General features: G+C 37.1%; 2 protein-coding genes across 8 annotated transcripts in view; one reads left to right on the top strand and one right to left on the bottom strand.

Annotated features, from left to right (window-relative positions):
- ANKIB1 (ankyrin repeat and IBR domain containing 1) overlaps window positions 1-6,475 on the bottom strand; it is a 157,277-nt gene extending 150,802 nt beyond the window's left edge. For 2 of the 5 annotated variants that reach the window (XM_029233174.1, XM_029233171.1), the window contains exon 1: window positions 5,922-6,134. The gene's annotated coding sequence lies outside the window, so the exon portion shown is untranslated. Of the gene's footprint in view, window positions 1-5,921 lie in introns of all 5 variants that reach the window. The other 3 variants (XM_029233170.1, XM_029233175.1, XM_029233173.1) reach the window with 3 other exon arrangements.
- Window positions 6,476-6,543: 68 nt separating this feature from the next.
- KRIT1 (KRIT1 ankyrin repeat containing) overlaps window positions 6,544-17,515 on the top strand; it is a 36,734-nt gene continuing 25,762 nt past the window's right edge. The window contains exons 1-6 of one of the 3 annotated variants that reach the window (XM_029234162.1): window positions 6,544-6,610; window positions 6,774-6,958; window positions 11,325-11,428; window positions 12,377-12,536; window positions 15,872-15,964; window positions 17,128-17,257. In XM_029234162.1, the coding sequence (XP_029089995.1) occupies window positions 11,327-11,428; window positions 12,377-12,536; window positions 15,872-15,964; window positions 17,128-17,257 (485 nt within the window). In that variant the 5' untranslated portion in view covers window positions 6,544-6,610; window positions 6,774-6,958; window positions 11,325-11,326. Of the gene's footprint in view, window positions 6,959-11,303; window positions 11,429-12,376; window positions 12,537-15,871; window positions 15,965-17,127; window positions 17,258-17,515 lie in introns of all 3 variants that reach the window. The other 2 variants (XM_029234163.1, XM_029234161.1) reach the window with 2 other exon arrangements.

A 17,515-nucleotide genomic window follows, 5' to 3' on the forward strand; every position in this document is an offset into this window, starting at 1 on the left:
TAGCTCAATACTCTCTCCTTCCTGGAGAATACGAACATTTTTTAGTACATTTTCTAGGCTCTTGGTCCCATTAATTAACTAGAAGAAAAAAAAAGTTATGCATGCTTGAAAATCTGTGTTACAGTTAACCATAATGAACTTCAGAACTGTCTTTTCAAAGGTTTAAACAACAGCTGAAAATTACATTTTGATACTATACAATTCATCTGCTCTAGTAAATAAAAGATACTAATACTTTATGAAATTAGAATCTTTCTACTCAAAGCATTATTAACCTGACCTGACCAAGGAGGTGAAAGACTTATACACTAAGAACTATAAAACGTTAATAATGGAAATTGAAGATGATTCAAAGAAATAGAAAGATATCCCATGCCCTTGGATTGGAAGAATTAATATTGTTAAAATGGCCATACTACCCAAAACAATTTACAGGTTTAATGTGATCCTTATCAAATTATCCATGACATTTTTCACAGAACTAGAATAATCCTAAAATTCCTATGGAACCATAGAAGGCCAGAATTGCCAAAGCAATCCTGAAGAAAAAGAACAAAGCAGGCGGCCTAACTCTCCGAGACTTCCAACAATACTACAAAGCTACAGTAATCAAAACAGCATGGTATTGGCACAAAAACAGACATATGGATCAATGGAACAGAACAGAGAGACCAGAAATAAACCCACACACCTACAGTCAATTAATCTTTGACAAAGGAGGCAAGAATATACAATGGGAAAAAGACAGTCTCTTCAGCAAGTGGTGCTGGGAATGTTGGACTGCCGCACGCAAATCTATAAAATTAGAACACACCCTCTCACCATACACAAAAGTAGACTCAAAATGGCTTAAAGACTTAAACATAAGACATGACACCATAAAACTCCTAGAAGAGAACATAGGCAAAACATTCTCTGACATACATAAATCATACCAATGTCTTCTTAGGCCAGTCTCCTAAGGCAATAGAAATAAAAATAAAAATAAACAAATGGGACTTAAACTTACAAGCTTTTGCACAGCAAAGGAAACCATAAAAAAAAAAAAAAAGACAACCTACAGAATGGGAAAATATTTGCAAAATGATGTGACCGACAACGGCTTAATTTCCAAAAAATACAAAGAGCTCATATAAGTCAACAACAAAAAAACAAACAACCCAATCCAAAAATGGGCAGAAGACCTAAATAGACATTTCTCCAAAGAAGAAATACAGATGGCCAATAGGCACATGAAAAGATGCTCAACATTGCTAATTATTAGAGAAATGCAAATCAAAACTACAATGAGTTACCATCTCACACCAGTCAGAATGGCCATAATTAAAAAGCTTACAAATAACAAATGCTGGAGAGGACGTGCAGGAAATGGAACCCTCCTACACTGCTGGTGGCAATGTAAGTTGTTGCAACCACTGTGGAAAACAGTATGGAGGATCCTCAGAAAACTAAAAATAGAATTACCATATGATCTAGCAATCCCATTCCCAGGTATATATCCAGACAAATTTATAATTCAAAAAGATACATGCACCCCTATGTTCATAGGAGCAATATTTACAATAGTCAAGACATGGAAGCAACCTAAATGTCCATTGACAGATGAATGGATAAAGATGTGGTACATATATACAATGGAATACTACTGAGCCATAAAAACGAACAAAATAATGCCATTTGCAGCAACATGGATGCAACTAGAGATTATCCTACTAAGTGAAGTATATCAGAAAGAGAAAGACAAATACCGTATGATATCACTTATGTGTGGAATCTATTGGGTTGGCCAAAAAGTTCGTTCGGTTTTTTCCCATAAGATCTTACAGAAAAACTGAATGAAGTTTTTGGCCAACCCAATAAAATATGACACAAATGAACCTATCTATGAAACACAAACAGAATCTCGGACAGAGAACAGACTGGTGGTTGCCAAGGGGCAGGGAATTGGGGGAGGTTTGGAGAGGGAGGTTGGGGTTAGCAGATATAAGCTTTTATATAGAGAACAGATAGACAGTAAGGTCCTACTGTATAGCACAGAGAGCTATATTCAATATCATATGATAAAACATAATGGAAAAGAATATTAAAAAAAGAACGTATATATAACTGAATCACATTGCTGTACAGCAGATACTAACACAACATTGTAAATCAACTATACTTCAATTAAAAAAATTTTTTTAAATCACCTACAGGAAAAAAATTTAAAAACTGTTAAAACTATATTACAAGTTCTTCCCCTTAATGAGAAATCTTAACATCAAATCTTTTCTAGCATATAAGAAGTAAAACAACATTCATCATTACTATAAACCAGAATCTGTATGGTTTATTTTTTTGTTTTTTTTTTAAAGTCTGGTTGGGGGTCATGAATTAGATTTTATTTCAGTCCCTTTGAGGGACAAGAGAAATGAAAGACTTTTTTTTAAAAATAAATTTATTTATTTTATTTATTTATTTTTGGGTGTGTTGGGTCTTCGTTGCTGCGCGGGGTTTCTCTAGCTGTGGTGAGCGGGGGCTACTCTTCATTGCGGTGCGTGGGTTTCTCATTGCCGTGGCTTCTCTTGTTGAAGAGCACTGACTCTAGGCATGCGGGCTTCAGTAGTTGCAGCATGCAGACTCAGTAGTTGTGGCTCACGGCCTCTAGAGCAAGGCTTAGTAAGTTGTAGCGCATGGGGCTTAGTTGCTCCACGGCATGTGGGATCTTCCCAAACCAGGGATCAAACCCGTGTTCCCTGCATTGGCAGGCGGATTCTCAATCACTGCCCCACCAGGAAAGCCCTGTGTGGGTTTGTTAGTTAGCTACCTATCTATCTATCTATCTGTCTATCTATCTATCTATCTATCTATCTGTCTATCTATCTATTTATTTATGGCTGTGTTGGGTCTTTGTTGCTGCACGCAGGCTTTCTCTAGTGCGGCAAGCGGGGGCTACTCTTCCTTGTGGTGCGCAGGCTTCTCACTGCCGTGGCTTCTCTTGTTGCACAGCATGGGCTCTAGGGTGTGCGGGTTTCAGTAGTTGTGGCGCATGGGCTTAGTTGCTCTGCAGCATGTGGGATCTTCCCGGACCAGGGCTCGAAGTCGTGTCCCCTGCATTGGCAGGCAGGTTCTTAACCACTGCGCCACCAGGGAAGCCCCCCAGTGTGGTTTTTAAATGGAGATAAAATACTTCTTAGGACACTTCTAAGAATTAAATGAGATAATGTAATAACTAAATGCAGGGTAGCTAGTGTGAATTAAGTGCTCAATAAATGGCCTTTACTGTGTTAATTCTTATAGAAAGGTTGTGAAACAACCCTGAAATATGGTCAAGTAACTTAAAAACCTATTACAGATGTCTGTAAAAGCATATGGATAAAATCACAGTCAAATATCTAGACTGGCAAATTCAGGGAGGAAAGGAATCTTAACTTATTTATCCTTGTAGTTCCAGAATCTAACATAGTACCTGGTACACAGAGTAGGCATTCAATAAAGGTTTATTGAAATGAAGTGAGTATGAAAGTAAGTTATCTGGAAAAGAAAAAAAAAAAAGAGGTAATCTGAGGTTGTCTGAAAAATAAACGTAAAGACTCACCAAATTACTATTCCCTAAGCAAATCATACTTTGAGAAAGAAAACAAAATACCTAAGCATTTTTAGAACCATGCACAGAAAATCCTCTAAGACTGGTCTTTTTAATAATGACTGAGTCACTCTCAAATCTGTTTTGGCAAATGTGTCATATATAAAGTTCAATATTAGAGAGAAGGATTTTTAAATTTCATCTAAATAAATGTTCATACTCAAAGAGGTAAGAAGTACCCAAAACACTGAGGAATCTTTCCTAACTTCCATTCAAGAAGAATCAGACTTAATTCATAGTTCTTCCATCTATTTATACATGAAAATTAGCTTGAGCTTTTACCTACAAGTAAGTTGTAAATACACATATTTCACTTTCACAAGTTCAAGTGCACCCCAGAAAAGGAAAAGGAAAGAAAGAAAACCAACTCTCTCAAAAGTGGGCAGTGCTATAGGAGTATAAAAGAGTAGCAAACAAAACTTCTCTCCCATGTCTCAGCAACCACCTGATAGAGCCCACACTTATGGCACGGTCTGCATGGTTTCAGAACACTTTCATATTGAAAACTCAAAATCCCAGTGCAATGGGCACGGGAAAAAGCATAATGTGAAAATACAGTCCTATCTTTTCCACCCTACGTCCAAGAATAATAGGGGTCAATTTACTGTTTCTAAAAAGGACCTTTTCAAATTATTGCCCATCACCTCACTACAGCACCCACTCTTCTTATTTGCAAACTGATCAATTTTACGAAAAGCAAAAACCACACCCTTAATAATACATTCAACTCTGTGCAGCGCTTGGCTTCTGGCACAAGCCGGTAAAGTACAATTCCAGAGAGACAGCTGGAGATACATCTTTTAAGCCTAGTTCAAACTAAAATTTGTGAACAGTGTGCAGTTACAAATCAAATAATAACCTCAAATCAACTGCTAGAAGGAGGTTTTGAAAACAAAAAATCATTATTAAACATTTACCTTTCTGAACAAAATGACGTTTTCTGAAAACAATAACCAAAGCTACCAGTCTAAACTAGAGTAATTTAGAGAACAATAACAAAGAACCTGTAGTTCACAGAGGAAAATCATTCTTAAATTATCATTTGCTTCCTACAGTACCTGGAAAAGTACAAAATGCATGAAGTCAACTAAGAACTATTGTCCAGTCACTGACAGCATTAGTTACTTTTTAGTCTAATTTCTGGAAAGTTCTGCTGTGGTAGTTTAAAAAGGAAACCAAATTTTAACGAGAAAAAATGCCTAGTTGAAAATCTGGAAATACACATTGAAGATATTCACGGTTAATTTTTTTTTTTTTTTTTTAACTAAGAAGCAGCAAGGTGACAGGCACAAAGGTGTGTAACATCTGTAGATGGTTGAGCCAAATCAATTAAAAAAAAAGTGTCTGGAATTAAGGATTTAAGATAATATCTTGACAAATATAATCTGACATGATCAAAAATCACTTTAGTTTTTTTTAACCACTAACAAAGCAAAAACTTCCAATACAAAGATTTTCACATCATACACACACACACTTTAAATTAAGAATTAAATGTAAATTCAACACACTAAAAAATTATCTAAAGGTATCCAAAACACATTTGAAACATCAGACTTTTGTTTTCACATTGATTTCTCAGACCTACTAGTAAATCTTCCCTGGAATGGGTCTTCATTTCAATACAAGGTTGTTCAATATGCCACTTCGTGTGAATATAGCTTGTGAGACATCCTCAAAACCTCCTCGGGAGTTCTTAATTTACAGCTCTAATTCCAGTTTCCTGCGACTCAAACAGCAACGTACAGAAAACAGCTTATACACAGGAAGGGAGAGGAATGAAGGTCCAGGGGAACGGTCCATTCTTTTGTGATGGCAGAAGATGCAAAAATAAAGGTTCTCTAGAGCTATGTGCCCCTATCCCCACCCATCATAGCCCTTCACTTTCATCCATCCACCCGCTCAAGACTCTCGAGCTCACGAGAACAGCCGAACCCGTGGCTTTCCACGTCTCAAAGAATGGGCGGGGGAAGCTGTGAGGTCCGGGGTACAAACAGAAAAAAAGGGAGGACATAGATCCTTTGAGGACAGAGGGACAAGAAGATGCATCCAGATGGTGAGGATGGGACGTGCTACCGAAACACAGAGGCTTGCAAATTCGCTGGGAGAAGAGCTCCCAATGGGTCAGACAGAGGATGTTGACTGTTCAGGGACGGGGACACACAATCCTCCACAAATGAAGGGAGGCACATTTGCAGGAGTCCCGGAAGGGCGTGAACTCGGTAGCGCTGAACTCGGAGCCGAAAATAGGTTGAGACAGCCTCAAAAAGACCGGTACGTCGAAGCTGAGACTTACGGTTACTTCCCGGACTGAGGGTAAGGGTCGGACGGACTCCGCCGCAGCTCTGCAGTTCTGCCGCCCCTGCCTCTCGCGCCGAGCCGGTGACCTCAGGTACTCCCTGAGCCCCACCCACCCGGGCGGACGCCCCTCCTCGCCCTGCGCCCCCTCCTCACCGGCCCCGGTGCGCCCGCCGGGCAAAGGCTGCCGGGGCCGAGGGTGCGCCCTGGAGGCCCGCGGGGAACTCTGCGAGAGCTGGAAGCGCCTGCGGCGAGGCTCAGACTGGGCGGGCGCCCCCCATGCCTCTCCGGCCGCCGCGCCGCCTCACTCGGCGGAGGAGAAGAGGGGGCGGTGGCTCTTGCCTCCACCTCGCGGTCAAATCCGGCTCATGCTCCAGCCTGGCCCGCGCTTGCAGCCCGGGCCGCCCCCCTCCCCTCCCCCGCCTCCGGTTCAGCCGCTGGCGCGCCCACTGCCGCCACCACCCCAGTCCCCGAGCCGCCCGCCACCTGCCCCAGACAGCCCTCAGCCCCAGCTAGAAACGACAGGAACGGCAGTAGCTCAGCAGCCGACCCGGAAGCTCTTCCACCACCAACCGCGAGGCTGCGAGGGGCGTGAACCCGGAAGCGATTTCCTCGCCCCGGTAGCATCGGGATGGAAAGCTAAGGCCTTTGAAGATCTGGAATCCCCTAGTTTGGGGAGGGGGTGAGGTGTGTATGGCGCTGAACTGAGAGGAGAGGGAAGGCCAATAAAGAGCCTGTGGACAAGAGGCTCTCCGAGTCCAGAGATCAGAGCTCTCGAGGCGCGGGGTGCGGAGGGCGGCCGAACACGCCGGGCGGCTTCTGGTGGCGACCGACTGTTTTCCTGTCACAGGAAGTTGGGCCTGGCCGCTGGGAAAGTGAAGGGAAGGAGAAATGAGAAAGCGGTGACGGTCCCCCGCCCCCCAGGTGACTGTCCCACCCACTGAATTGAATGTAGTGGCCCGGGAGGTCCTCGGCCCCCCGCACGGGTGAGACGAGGAGGAGCACGATTCAGACTCCAGCGAGAGAATCGGAAAGGTAGGAGGCCGAACTATCTCCATCCACATCTAGTTTTTCCAGGCAAGGACTTTACTTCTTACAAGTAATTACAAAGACGCCAAAGACCCTTTTTGGGTGGCGGCTCTCGGTGCAGAGAGGCGTGCACGTCCTTTTCCGTTAGTGGACGCTGATGGGCGGTGGCGGAGGAAAAACCTCCTAGGCAGAGTGTTGATTTTTGTCATTTCAGGAAAAGCGATTCACAACTTGTCCTTGGAGCTCACCGCTCCTCTCTTTTCCTCTCTCCATCTTTTAAGGCTTTGGGCTTTCGTTCTTTGCTCGGTTCTCCATGGTGTTTTTAGCTTCACCAGAAATCTTTGATCTAGCTGACCTGACTCGGGATCTCACCTCCATGATTCCCTTCTCACTCTTGGAGAGTTTTTGTATCTTCAGTTTGCTTGCAAATGCTTCTCTCAGCATCATGTTTTTTAACTGCTTTGATGTCCTCATCTTATTTTGGGGAAAATGTCAAAAACTCAAAAATGTTTTCATAACAGTAGGAAAACAATTCATTCCATGATCTTTTCGACTTAAACCCGAGTTAATGTGTTAGTTGGTTTCCCCTTCGAACTGGGTTGAAGAACTACAGTAGCAGTTGATATAAAGCATGTTTAGATATACTACGGATGAAATCATGCTCCCCCAAATAACCTCCTTAAATATACTTGTAGGAATTCATTTGTTTCCCAATTCCACTATTACTTAGTTCCTTCTCTGTTAGCCAGATTTAGTATAATTGCATTCAGAAGTTATTTGAAGATTATTAAATATCTTAAATTACAGAATAGAATGTCACTTAACAGAAGGAAAGTACTTGAAAATTACTGATGGTACTTTTTGATACTACCTGATGATTGGTAGAACTGGTTGAAAGGACAAGGACAAAACAAGCTGTGTTAGAAGTAGCACCAGTGACTATTTTCTATTCTGCTTTATTATTACTTCCTCTCTTTTTATTACTATAAACCAATTTGAGTGGCAAAAGGATGAAATTTTTAATGGTCAACATATCTCTGTAGAGGAATTCTTACAGATATTTAGTTGCCATCACTTCTCTCTAATGTAACAATGCTTTAAAATATTAAATTGTTCCAGGAGAGTGGAGAAGTGGCAGGTAGCTACTCTACCTCAGTTTTTTTTTCCTGTAAAATGGAGATAATAATAATACTTCATCAGGTTTGGGGGAGAATAAAATGAGTTCATGCATGTAAAGCACTTAGCACAGTGTCTAGCACATAATAAACATTATAGGTGTTAGCACTTATTCATATTATTTTAAAAGCATAATAACATGGGTTTTATTAGGTTGAAAAACATTGCTTAAGGATGGAGGAGAAGGGATCAGGAACATCCTACAGAACCCTAAGATAATGCTCCTTTTTTTGTTTTTATTCATGAAGTACACTTTCTGATCATTATTGGTAATTTCTATTAGCATGTACTTTGTAAATCATCTTGTCAATTTTGACTTCTGGTAACTAAATTTACAATACCTATATTCATATACTGAATCTTCTCTTTTTCTTCATTGCAAACAACTTTTAAAGTTTGTCCATCTGGGGAATTCCATGGCGGTCCAGTGGTTTAGGACTCTGCCCTTTCATTGCCTAGGGCCCGGGTTCAATACCTGGTCAGGAGACTAAGATCCTGCAAGCCTTGCAGTGCGGCCAGAATAAATAAATAAAGTTTGTCTATCTGTACTCTATACAGCAAATGTTTCTCATTAAAGACATTATTGGCAGTTTGTTCAACAGGACTGTTTTTAGTAAAGATGTTAACAAACCTCCCCCCATGGGGACTAAATGGCATCTGTTCACCCCATTTCTCCCCAGTCATAGTGACGAGAAATGCCCGTACAGATTTTCAAATGATCCCAGGTAGGTATCACTCCCAATTGAGAACCACTTCTACATATTTGTAAGGCTTTATTAGTTAGGCAGCATATTATCATTTATTCTTAAGCATTTTCCAGAAAATGCCACATATTTCCTATTGGTCACTTGAACCTTTATCTAAAATTCAGTCTAAACACATTACAAATTTTAGTTATAGCTTTTTCTGTTATTTTTAGCTCAAATTACCCTCTTCCAATCCTTTTGCGTGTGTTTCTGCCTTAGCAGTTTTGCTTTCATATATTAGTAGCTTCTGTTCTTTTCCTCACTTAAGCCTTTGTTTCCTTCTTTCATGTCACTGGAAGTATGTATATTTCAAACATTCAAGTATGAATATTTCTTGAAACTCAATTTTTAGAATCTTTGGGGTACATTAACATTAAATGGCGTAAAAACAAAATGCTATAACCCTCATGGTTTTTAAAAATTATACCACATTTGTTTATCTTTTAAAAATTGAGTGTATTGTACAATACTAAATATTCTAGAGAAGTGATAAGTATTAACAAATAAAGCTTTTTGCTAATAGATGTTTTTTTAACATGAGTTGACCAGCACAGGAATTGATTTGCTTTAAATCGTGTTTAGAAAATTAAGAATTACTTGATTTCTCTTTTTAGGTGCTTAGTAGAAAAAAGGGTTTCCATAATAGTGCCATATATGTTACAAAATGTATTCACAATGCAATGTCTTTCTTTTGGGGGCTGGCAGTCTTCAAGGAGGCATCCATACATTTCAAAATTTGTTGGGTTTTATTATCTTGAAGTCATTGTTAATCTGAGGTGAAAAGTAATTGCTGAATAGAAATTCTGAGAAGAAAAAAGCCTCATCTTTTTCACTTAGTATAGAAAGTGCTGTTGTATGAGGTGGGTTTTAAGATGATCTTATGGAAAAACTGAACTGAAAATAATTCCACAAGGTATAGAGTGAAAATTAATGTCTTCAAAACTTTTCACAAAATGAAATGTCTCAATCCTAATGTTTTCTGTAGTTTCTCTGTTGAGATAGCTGTAGTTTCTCTGGATCTAAATCAGTGAACATTTTTATAATCTAAAATAAATTTTTTTATAATTTATAACTAAATTTTATAATTTAAAATAATTTATAAATTAAAATAATTTTTGTGCAATAATTTTAATGGTTCTTTTAATTTTAGGCTAACATTTACTTAAAATGTCATAAGTTATTGGATTTTAAAAACATTTCTTTTAAAGGAAATTTTCCAGTTATAAGGCAGTGGAAGGAAGTAAATTAAAGGCTTTTGTTATTACACAAGGAAGCAAATTAAAGGTTTCAAAATGACTATTAATTGCAGTTGAGAAAACAATAAAGTCCTCTATCTCCTCTCAAAAGATATTCAAAACCTTTCTTGAAAATGAGCTCTTCTTTTTCTATGAGAGTTGGGGCAATAAGGAAATCATTAAATATGAACAGGTCATTTTAATGCCTAATGGACTTTAAAAAAAACTGAAGAAGGTTCATCTCACCATGGCCAGGAAAGCAACTCCTTGCTTGATGTTCTTTTAGAAATTTACTGGCATATAAATGAGAGGAAGTTTTTTTAAAACAAATAAATAAAATATATTCAATACAAAGAGATGTGTTTTAGTCTAGCCATGAAAAAAAATTAATAATAGCACTTAATGAAGAGATGGAACTATCAAACAACCGAGAGTGCTTGAACTTCAGTTACTTGTTAGAAATTGCCTAATGGAGACTTCAAATTAGTCTGGGGAAAAAAGTGTGCATGTGTATGTATATTTAAATATATATATTATATATTTGGAAGAAAATTTTTGGATTATGTAGGGAATTGATAATGGAAATGGGAAATATTCTTAAGTCATCATCAGAAAGCTTTTATGAACTGACTAAATGTTTTTGAGTCTGTGATAGGCAGCTCCAATGAAAATTATAAGCTATCCTTTAGTTCATCCAAATGTCAGATATCAAAGTTCTTTTTAAAGATTCTGGAAAGAATGTCAATGGCAGCTATCTATTTCTAGCTTCCAAACTATTAACAGTATGACATTCACTTGTGCAATTTATGGAAAATAAGTGGGTACTATTCTAAATTGCTAGTTCAAGCCATTTTTTACTTAGTTTTTTTTTTTAAATGTTTTAAAATGTTTTGTACAAGACATTTTATAATCATATCACCTTTTTATAGGTCCAAAAGGCAGATTCTTATGCTGTTAAGACCTATGAAAGTATGTATCCCCATTTTAAAAAACAAAAATCTACCTTTAATAGAAAAGGAAAAAAGGACAAGGTAATCTTAAATTATAAACAAAGGTTTTGAATGGTAATATATTATCAGTTATCTCTGACTTGCTTTTTACATAGTATATGTATTCTAAGATAGAAAAATCAACATTTTATTTTTTAAATTGTTTTTCAGAGTGGTTATGTGTCCTTTAATTTAATCTTTCAAGGGATTTCTTTGTTTTATAAAGCGATGGGAAATCCAGAAAACATAGAAGAGGCGTACGTTGCTGTTATTCGGCCGAAGAATGCTGCCAGTCTCAATTCTCGGGAATACAGAGCTAAGTCATATGAAGTGAGAACGATTTACTAACATTTGATTTTCAACCATTGAATGTCATTCTCCATTATCATTTTCATTTACATATAAAGTATAACCATAGCCTGTAAATTCTTGTTGATAAACTTGATCTTGACAAGCTAGAATTTACAGTCGTAGATCTGCCCATCATCATGTCTTTTCCGCTACATGTATTTTGACCATTTTTCTATTCATTGATATGGATAAATTATTAGATATTAAAAGTTACTTATTTGAGTTTTACTTATATAACTTATGAGAGTTTGGTTTTTAGTACAGTTTACGGAATGGCTCTCAAAAATTGAAAAAAAAATTGCAAAATTCAGCGTATTCAAAATTCCAACCTAAATTTTGTTCTTGGCTGTTTTCCCAAAGAACTATTTTTAAAAGTTCATTAAAAAATATCTTTACCTTTAATTAAGTTTTAGGCAATTAAGTTACTTCTCTGTAATCTTCAATACATATATTAGTAAACATGATTGAGGCCCCTGCCAAAAAAAACCCAAAGCAGAATTGTTATCTTTTCTATGCAGCAGATTTCAAGCATCATAAAATACTTCTAATCTAATCTAACTTGAACTAACTTCTCTAGTATTTTGCTTTAATTGCTTTTTAAAGGTTAGTTTTCTGAAACCTATTAAGGGATACTGCAAGGGTTCTGAGGAGACTACTGCTTCAGCAGTGCTCTGACTTACTGGTTCTCAGTCTTGGCTACACTGTTAAATCACCTGGGGAACTTTAACATTTCCAGTGCCAGGACCCCACTCCCCTGACATTCTGATTTAATAGGTCTGAGATGAAGCTGTGCATTGATACTGTTTTGAAAGAGTCCAGGTTATTCTTATATGCAGCTAGGGTTAAGAAAGATTGCTGGCTTATTATATTCTAGGGCAAGTAAATTTAATTTTAAACACTCTCTTAATATTATTTTTCTCATCTAAGATTTTGTTGCATGAAGTTCCCATTGAAGGACAGAAAAAAAAGAGAAAGAAGGTTTTGTTGGAAACTAAACTTCAAGGCAACAGTGAAATAACACAAGGCATATTGGATTATGTAGTAGAAACCACCAAACCAATTTCTCCTGCAAACCAGGGTATCAGAGGTAAGAAACTTTTCTTTTTAACACAGTTGGCTTTAAATGCTTGTGGAGAAAGACATTTTAAAAAGTAGATTAAAATCAGTTTCTTTTTATGTTCCTTTTCATTTGAAAAACTTGAAAAAGACTCAGAAATTTCTAGGGTTTTTTTTTTAAGGTGCAGCCAAGCCCCCTTCAAAAAGCAACTTAACGATTTTTTTAAGTTAAAAAATATTTTTGAAATGTTTAGATAATTTTAAGTAAAAAAAAAATTGAAAATATTTAAATTGTGTTAATGGTTTGTTCAAGAGAGAGAGGAAGCCAACGGGTGGCTTAAAAATTAAAAGAAAGCACAAAATTACTTTTGTTAGAAGTATATTTCCCTACATAAGTATCTGTGAACTACTATGTTTGTTTCTCTACTCCAGGACAAGAGAAAACTATAAACCTCTCTCCATAACTAAGTAACAGTTAAGATTTTGTGTATTAGAGCAAGTCCTATAAATTACCAGTCAGCAGAGGTTTTCTTCCCATTTGGTCACAAGAAGAAGATCATTTTCAAAGAGCCAAAATGAATTGTAGAAGTATTCACCCTGAAAGGTTCAGGCCTCATTTAAAATATTAGATAATCTATAACCTATGAAACTGATTAAACATTAATGATCAATTTTATCAGGCTGTGGCCTCACAAGAAGCATATAGCAGAAGTTACAGAAATTAAATACTCTGTCCAGGATTCAGGCGTTATAATGAAAAAGGTAAAGCTAATTTCAGTCAAACAGCAGTTGAAAACAGTTGTTGATAGTGAGGTAAAGCATACCTCTCTGTGCCTAGTTTTCGGTTTTTTAAAGCTTATTTAGTGTTTTTTTCTATTTGTTCATCTTTATAGAGATTAGTTGTCTAATTCATCTCTCACTATAGAGACTATTTTTGTTGCAGAGATAAGGCTGAATCCTGTAATTTGATTTGTTGGTTATTTGGGATAGTTGTTCTCTAGAGATAGCTGAACTAAGCCTGTTTCGTAACTTCTGGAGGTACCATTCACCATATTTAGCTCCCCAACCGGTAACCTCCTCAATAGGGCCTGCAGGGTTTTTGTGGCTTGGGGCTCTAAGCATTGTAACTCGAGATTATAAGAAGTTCCTGCATAAATTTACAGATCTTTGATACACATTCTGAGTACTACAGAGAGAATCCCCTTTCCCTAATTATCAGATTGACTTTTTAAATAAAATGATCTAGAAATTGATCTTAGCTAAAAAGGGGGACTATCCCTGTGGGTGATCAAGGCAAGTGAAAGGCTCTTCTTTTGGATGCCACAAATTTGTCAGCCTTTTCTACCTCAGTCTTGGACTTCTGATAAATTTTCATCCAGATTTGTTTTGCTATCACTAAATTGTTATAGTTATCAGGATCTATTCTGAGATCAAATTACTGAGACAAAGTCTGAGCCCAAATCACATATTTGAGCTGAGATAGACAAGTCATAATTTGCTATGAATTAGCCAAACTCTACCACTTGGTTCATTTACCAAGCAGGGGGATATAAGTGATATCAGTGTTAACAAAAATATCCCCCGGCCCAGAGGGCTGGGTAGTTTTTCTTAGGAGAAGTTACAAGTGGATAGGCACCCTGAAACATGTCTAGCACAATTATATCTTATATACTTAGACAGCAGAATGTACTAATACATTTTCAGGCAGCTTTTAATAAGAGAAATGAAAGTAAAGAAGTTTTACTTAACTAAATAGACAGTTATATCAATGAACCATGCCATACCTGACTATCCTATTCAATTGAGGTTTTCTAAAAGTGTGAAATATTTTTATAGAGTAATATGATTTCTTATATAAGCATCACATGAAAATTACCAATGACTTTATAATAGCAGTAGTTGTGCCTTTTTGTGCAGTGCTATATATAGTTTATAAAACACTACCACAATTACTTATTAATGAAATTCTTAAATTGGTCCTGTGAGTTAGTATATAGTCATTTTTACATCTGTAAAATGGAAATGCAAACATAGGTTCTCACCTACAAAAATCATATTCCCATTAGTGGAGGAGTTAGGACTAGAACCTCATTTCCCAACTTGTAATCAGTGCTTTTCTTTCCCCGCATGACAGATCTCATAGTTGCATATATAATTTGCAAAGTAGGCAATTAAACAATGGATCAGAACTGGATTTAGGGAAGCTGCAAGGCAGGAAAGATTAAGTGGGACAAGACCTCAAGCCAGACAAAAGAAATATTGCCTCTGAAATTTATTAGAATGTATCTAACACTTATATTTTGCACAAGTGTCTATTTTGTAAAAAATTGTTTGGGGGCTATAATAATAATGTGCCATAATAATCACAAATATTGACTCCAGCATTTTGTGAATGAATGAAGCTGCTTGAGCTCATTATCTACCTGTCCACAGAAGGCATCCAGCCAGGCATTCCTACCTGGGTCAAGAACAAGGTTCTATTTCTTGGGATGGGGAGATTGGAAGGGTTGATAAAAATTATGACAAAGATATCCAGAATATGAAAGGTTTTAGAGTGAAAGACTTGTAGGTTGTTATTTATAGCCCCCTTGCTGCCAAATCAGGAACAACAGACTAAGTATAAGAATGGTGGTTACGGGCTTCCCTGGTGGCGCAGTGGTCGGGAGTCCGCCTGTGGATGCAGGGGACATGGGTTCGTGCCCCAGTCCGGGAAGATCCCTTATGCTGCGGAGCAGCTGGGCCCGTGAGCCATGGCCGCTGAGCCTGCGCGTCCGGAGCCTGTGCTCCGCAACGGGAGAGGCCACAACAGTGAGAGGCCCGCGAACCGCAAAAAAAAAAAAAAAAAAAACAGAATGGTGGTTATAATTCAGAACAAGAGTTTATAGCCCAATCAGATTTTAATAAAAACTGAAATTGAGAGTGGAGGTTGAATATTAAATGAAGAGCTGCTAAACTTTAAGACTTTGCAGTTTATGTACACTACGCTTCTTGGCCAGCTTAGACTTTAGTGAAACTCTTACCATCTACATCCCAACTGAATGAAGTATATGCCTGTTCACCTTGCAGGATGTGTTGCTGTTCAGCTGCTCTGTCAGTCCTTAGCAGGATGGTTTTCCTTGCTACGTATAGGAAGCTTCTCTTTTAGTGAGTCAGAACAGGGGATCTATTGGTTGATTGTCCACAGAATGATTTACATTATTACCAGAATTACCAGTTTTTGTTAGTGCCCATAATAAAATTGACTTTTTATATTTCAGTTCCTCTTAATACTGCCTTTAAAATGTTTTTTTCTAATTCTCAAGGTAATATATAAGATTTTAAAAGGCCCATTATTTTTATCTTTACTGACTTAAAAAAAATGATTAGGAAAACGAGTGGTACTAATGAAGAAATTTCCTCTGGATGGGGAGAAGATGGGCAGAGAAGCGGCATTATTTATTGTTCCATCAGTTGTCAAAGGTAAAGTCTAAGTTTCACCTTATGAATCTTTGTATGCCTTAGGTGCTAAGCTAAAGTCTGTTGAGGAACTTAGGAATTTGGATTCATAGTTACTATTGTAATACTATTATAGAATACATGTTTTTAAGATAATGGAAGATGGAGAAATTTGTTACTTAAAAAGATGGTTTGATTTCAAAGTAATATTCAGGCTTCCAGACTGATCAGTAATATTTTCGTTTCTGTTTTTAAAAGTAGAACAAAGAAGTGAGGAAGGAAGCCATAATAGAAACAAAAAGTTTTTAGCTTATAATGAGGGATTTTTCAGGCTGTGCTATATAGGTAGAATAGAAATAAAAATTTATGTATTTTGGAAAATTAACAGATTATGATCAGAACCTATCTTATATTTGGGAAAAGAAAGTGTCAGTAATAGTTCTAAAATACTCTTCCTAACAGTAGTGGTAATATTTAAAGAACTTAGATCTAATATGAAAATTTAATTTGAGCTTTGGAAAGGAATTTATCCTATTATCCTGGAATAATAGAAAAAATATTGAGCTTCAGTGCAGACCATGCAGCCCACTAATTTTGTGTTCTGGGCAAATCACCTCTTTAAGCCTCACCTCTTTATTTGTAAGATAGGTATCTGCTCCTACTTGGTTCATCGTGCTGGAAGAATTCAGTGAGGTATTAGATGTAAAAATCACTTTGGAACCTGTAGAGTACTGGCCTCATGTAAGGCCGTAATAATACTAATGATATATTAATGACCCACTGTGGACATCTCATCAGACTGCTGCTACACAGTACTTACACGAATTTTATTAGCCAGCTCTACCATTACAGAATTTTTTTTTTCCCCAGCCATACTTAGGTTAAACAGATCAGTATGTTAAATGGTGCTGGAAACCTTATTATTAATCAGAATTTTACAACATTTTTGAGGAAGAGAAAGGGGAAACAATTTCTGTAGTCCTCCAGGATTCTAAATCCTGCATTCACCCAAATGGATAAGGTCACAGAGCTGGCCAGCACTTGAATCCAAGTCTACTAATTTAAAATCTAGAACAATTTATGTTATACTTAACAATTTTTTTTAACATACTGTGTACTTTTAAATAAAAATCATGCAGTCGTAAACCTTTTATATGATGGCATAATTCTTCATTTTTCTTTTTCAGATAATACTAAATATACGTATACTCCAGGATGCCCAATTTTTTACTGCTTACAAGATATTATGCGAGTCTGTAGTGAATCCAGCACTCACTTTGCTGCACTTACAGCAAGAATGTTAATAGCCTTGGATAAGTAAGAACTGCCATTAAAAATATTTTTTAATAAATCAAATACATGTTCATATTAGATATTAGCTCTGAGAGATAGAAATTCTTTTGGAAGACAATAATAAAATTAATAATATATATATTAAGAAATGGTAAGTTTTTGAAGTATAATATAAAAATTTTAAACCCCAAAGACAAGATTGTCCTGATTTGCTTGCAACATGTTAAGTTTATTCTTAGAAAATGACAAAGATTGCCCTGGCCTAAGAATTAAGATTCCTTT

Source organism: Monodon monoceros, unplaced genomic scaffold (genome assembly GCF_005190385.1).
Source record: "Monodon monoceros isolate NGI ecotype Baffin Bay Population unplaced genomic scaffold, NGI_Narwhal_1 Super_Scaffold_2, whole genome shotgun sequence".
NCBI classification, from domain to species: domain Eukaryota; kingdom Metazoa; phylum Chordata; class Mammalia; order Artiodactyla; family Monodontidae; genus Monodon; species Monodon monoceros.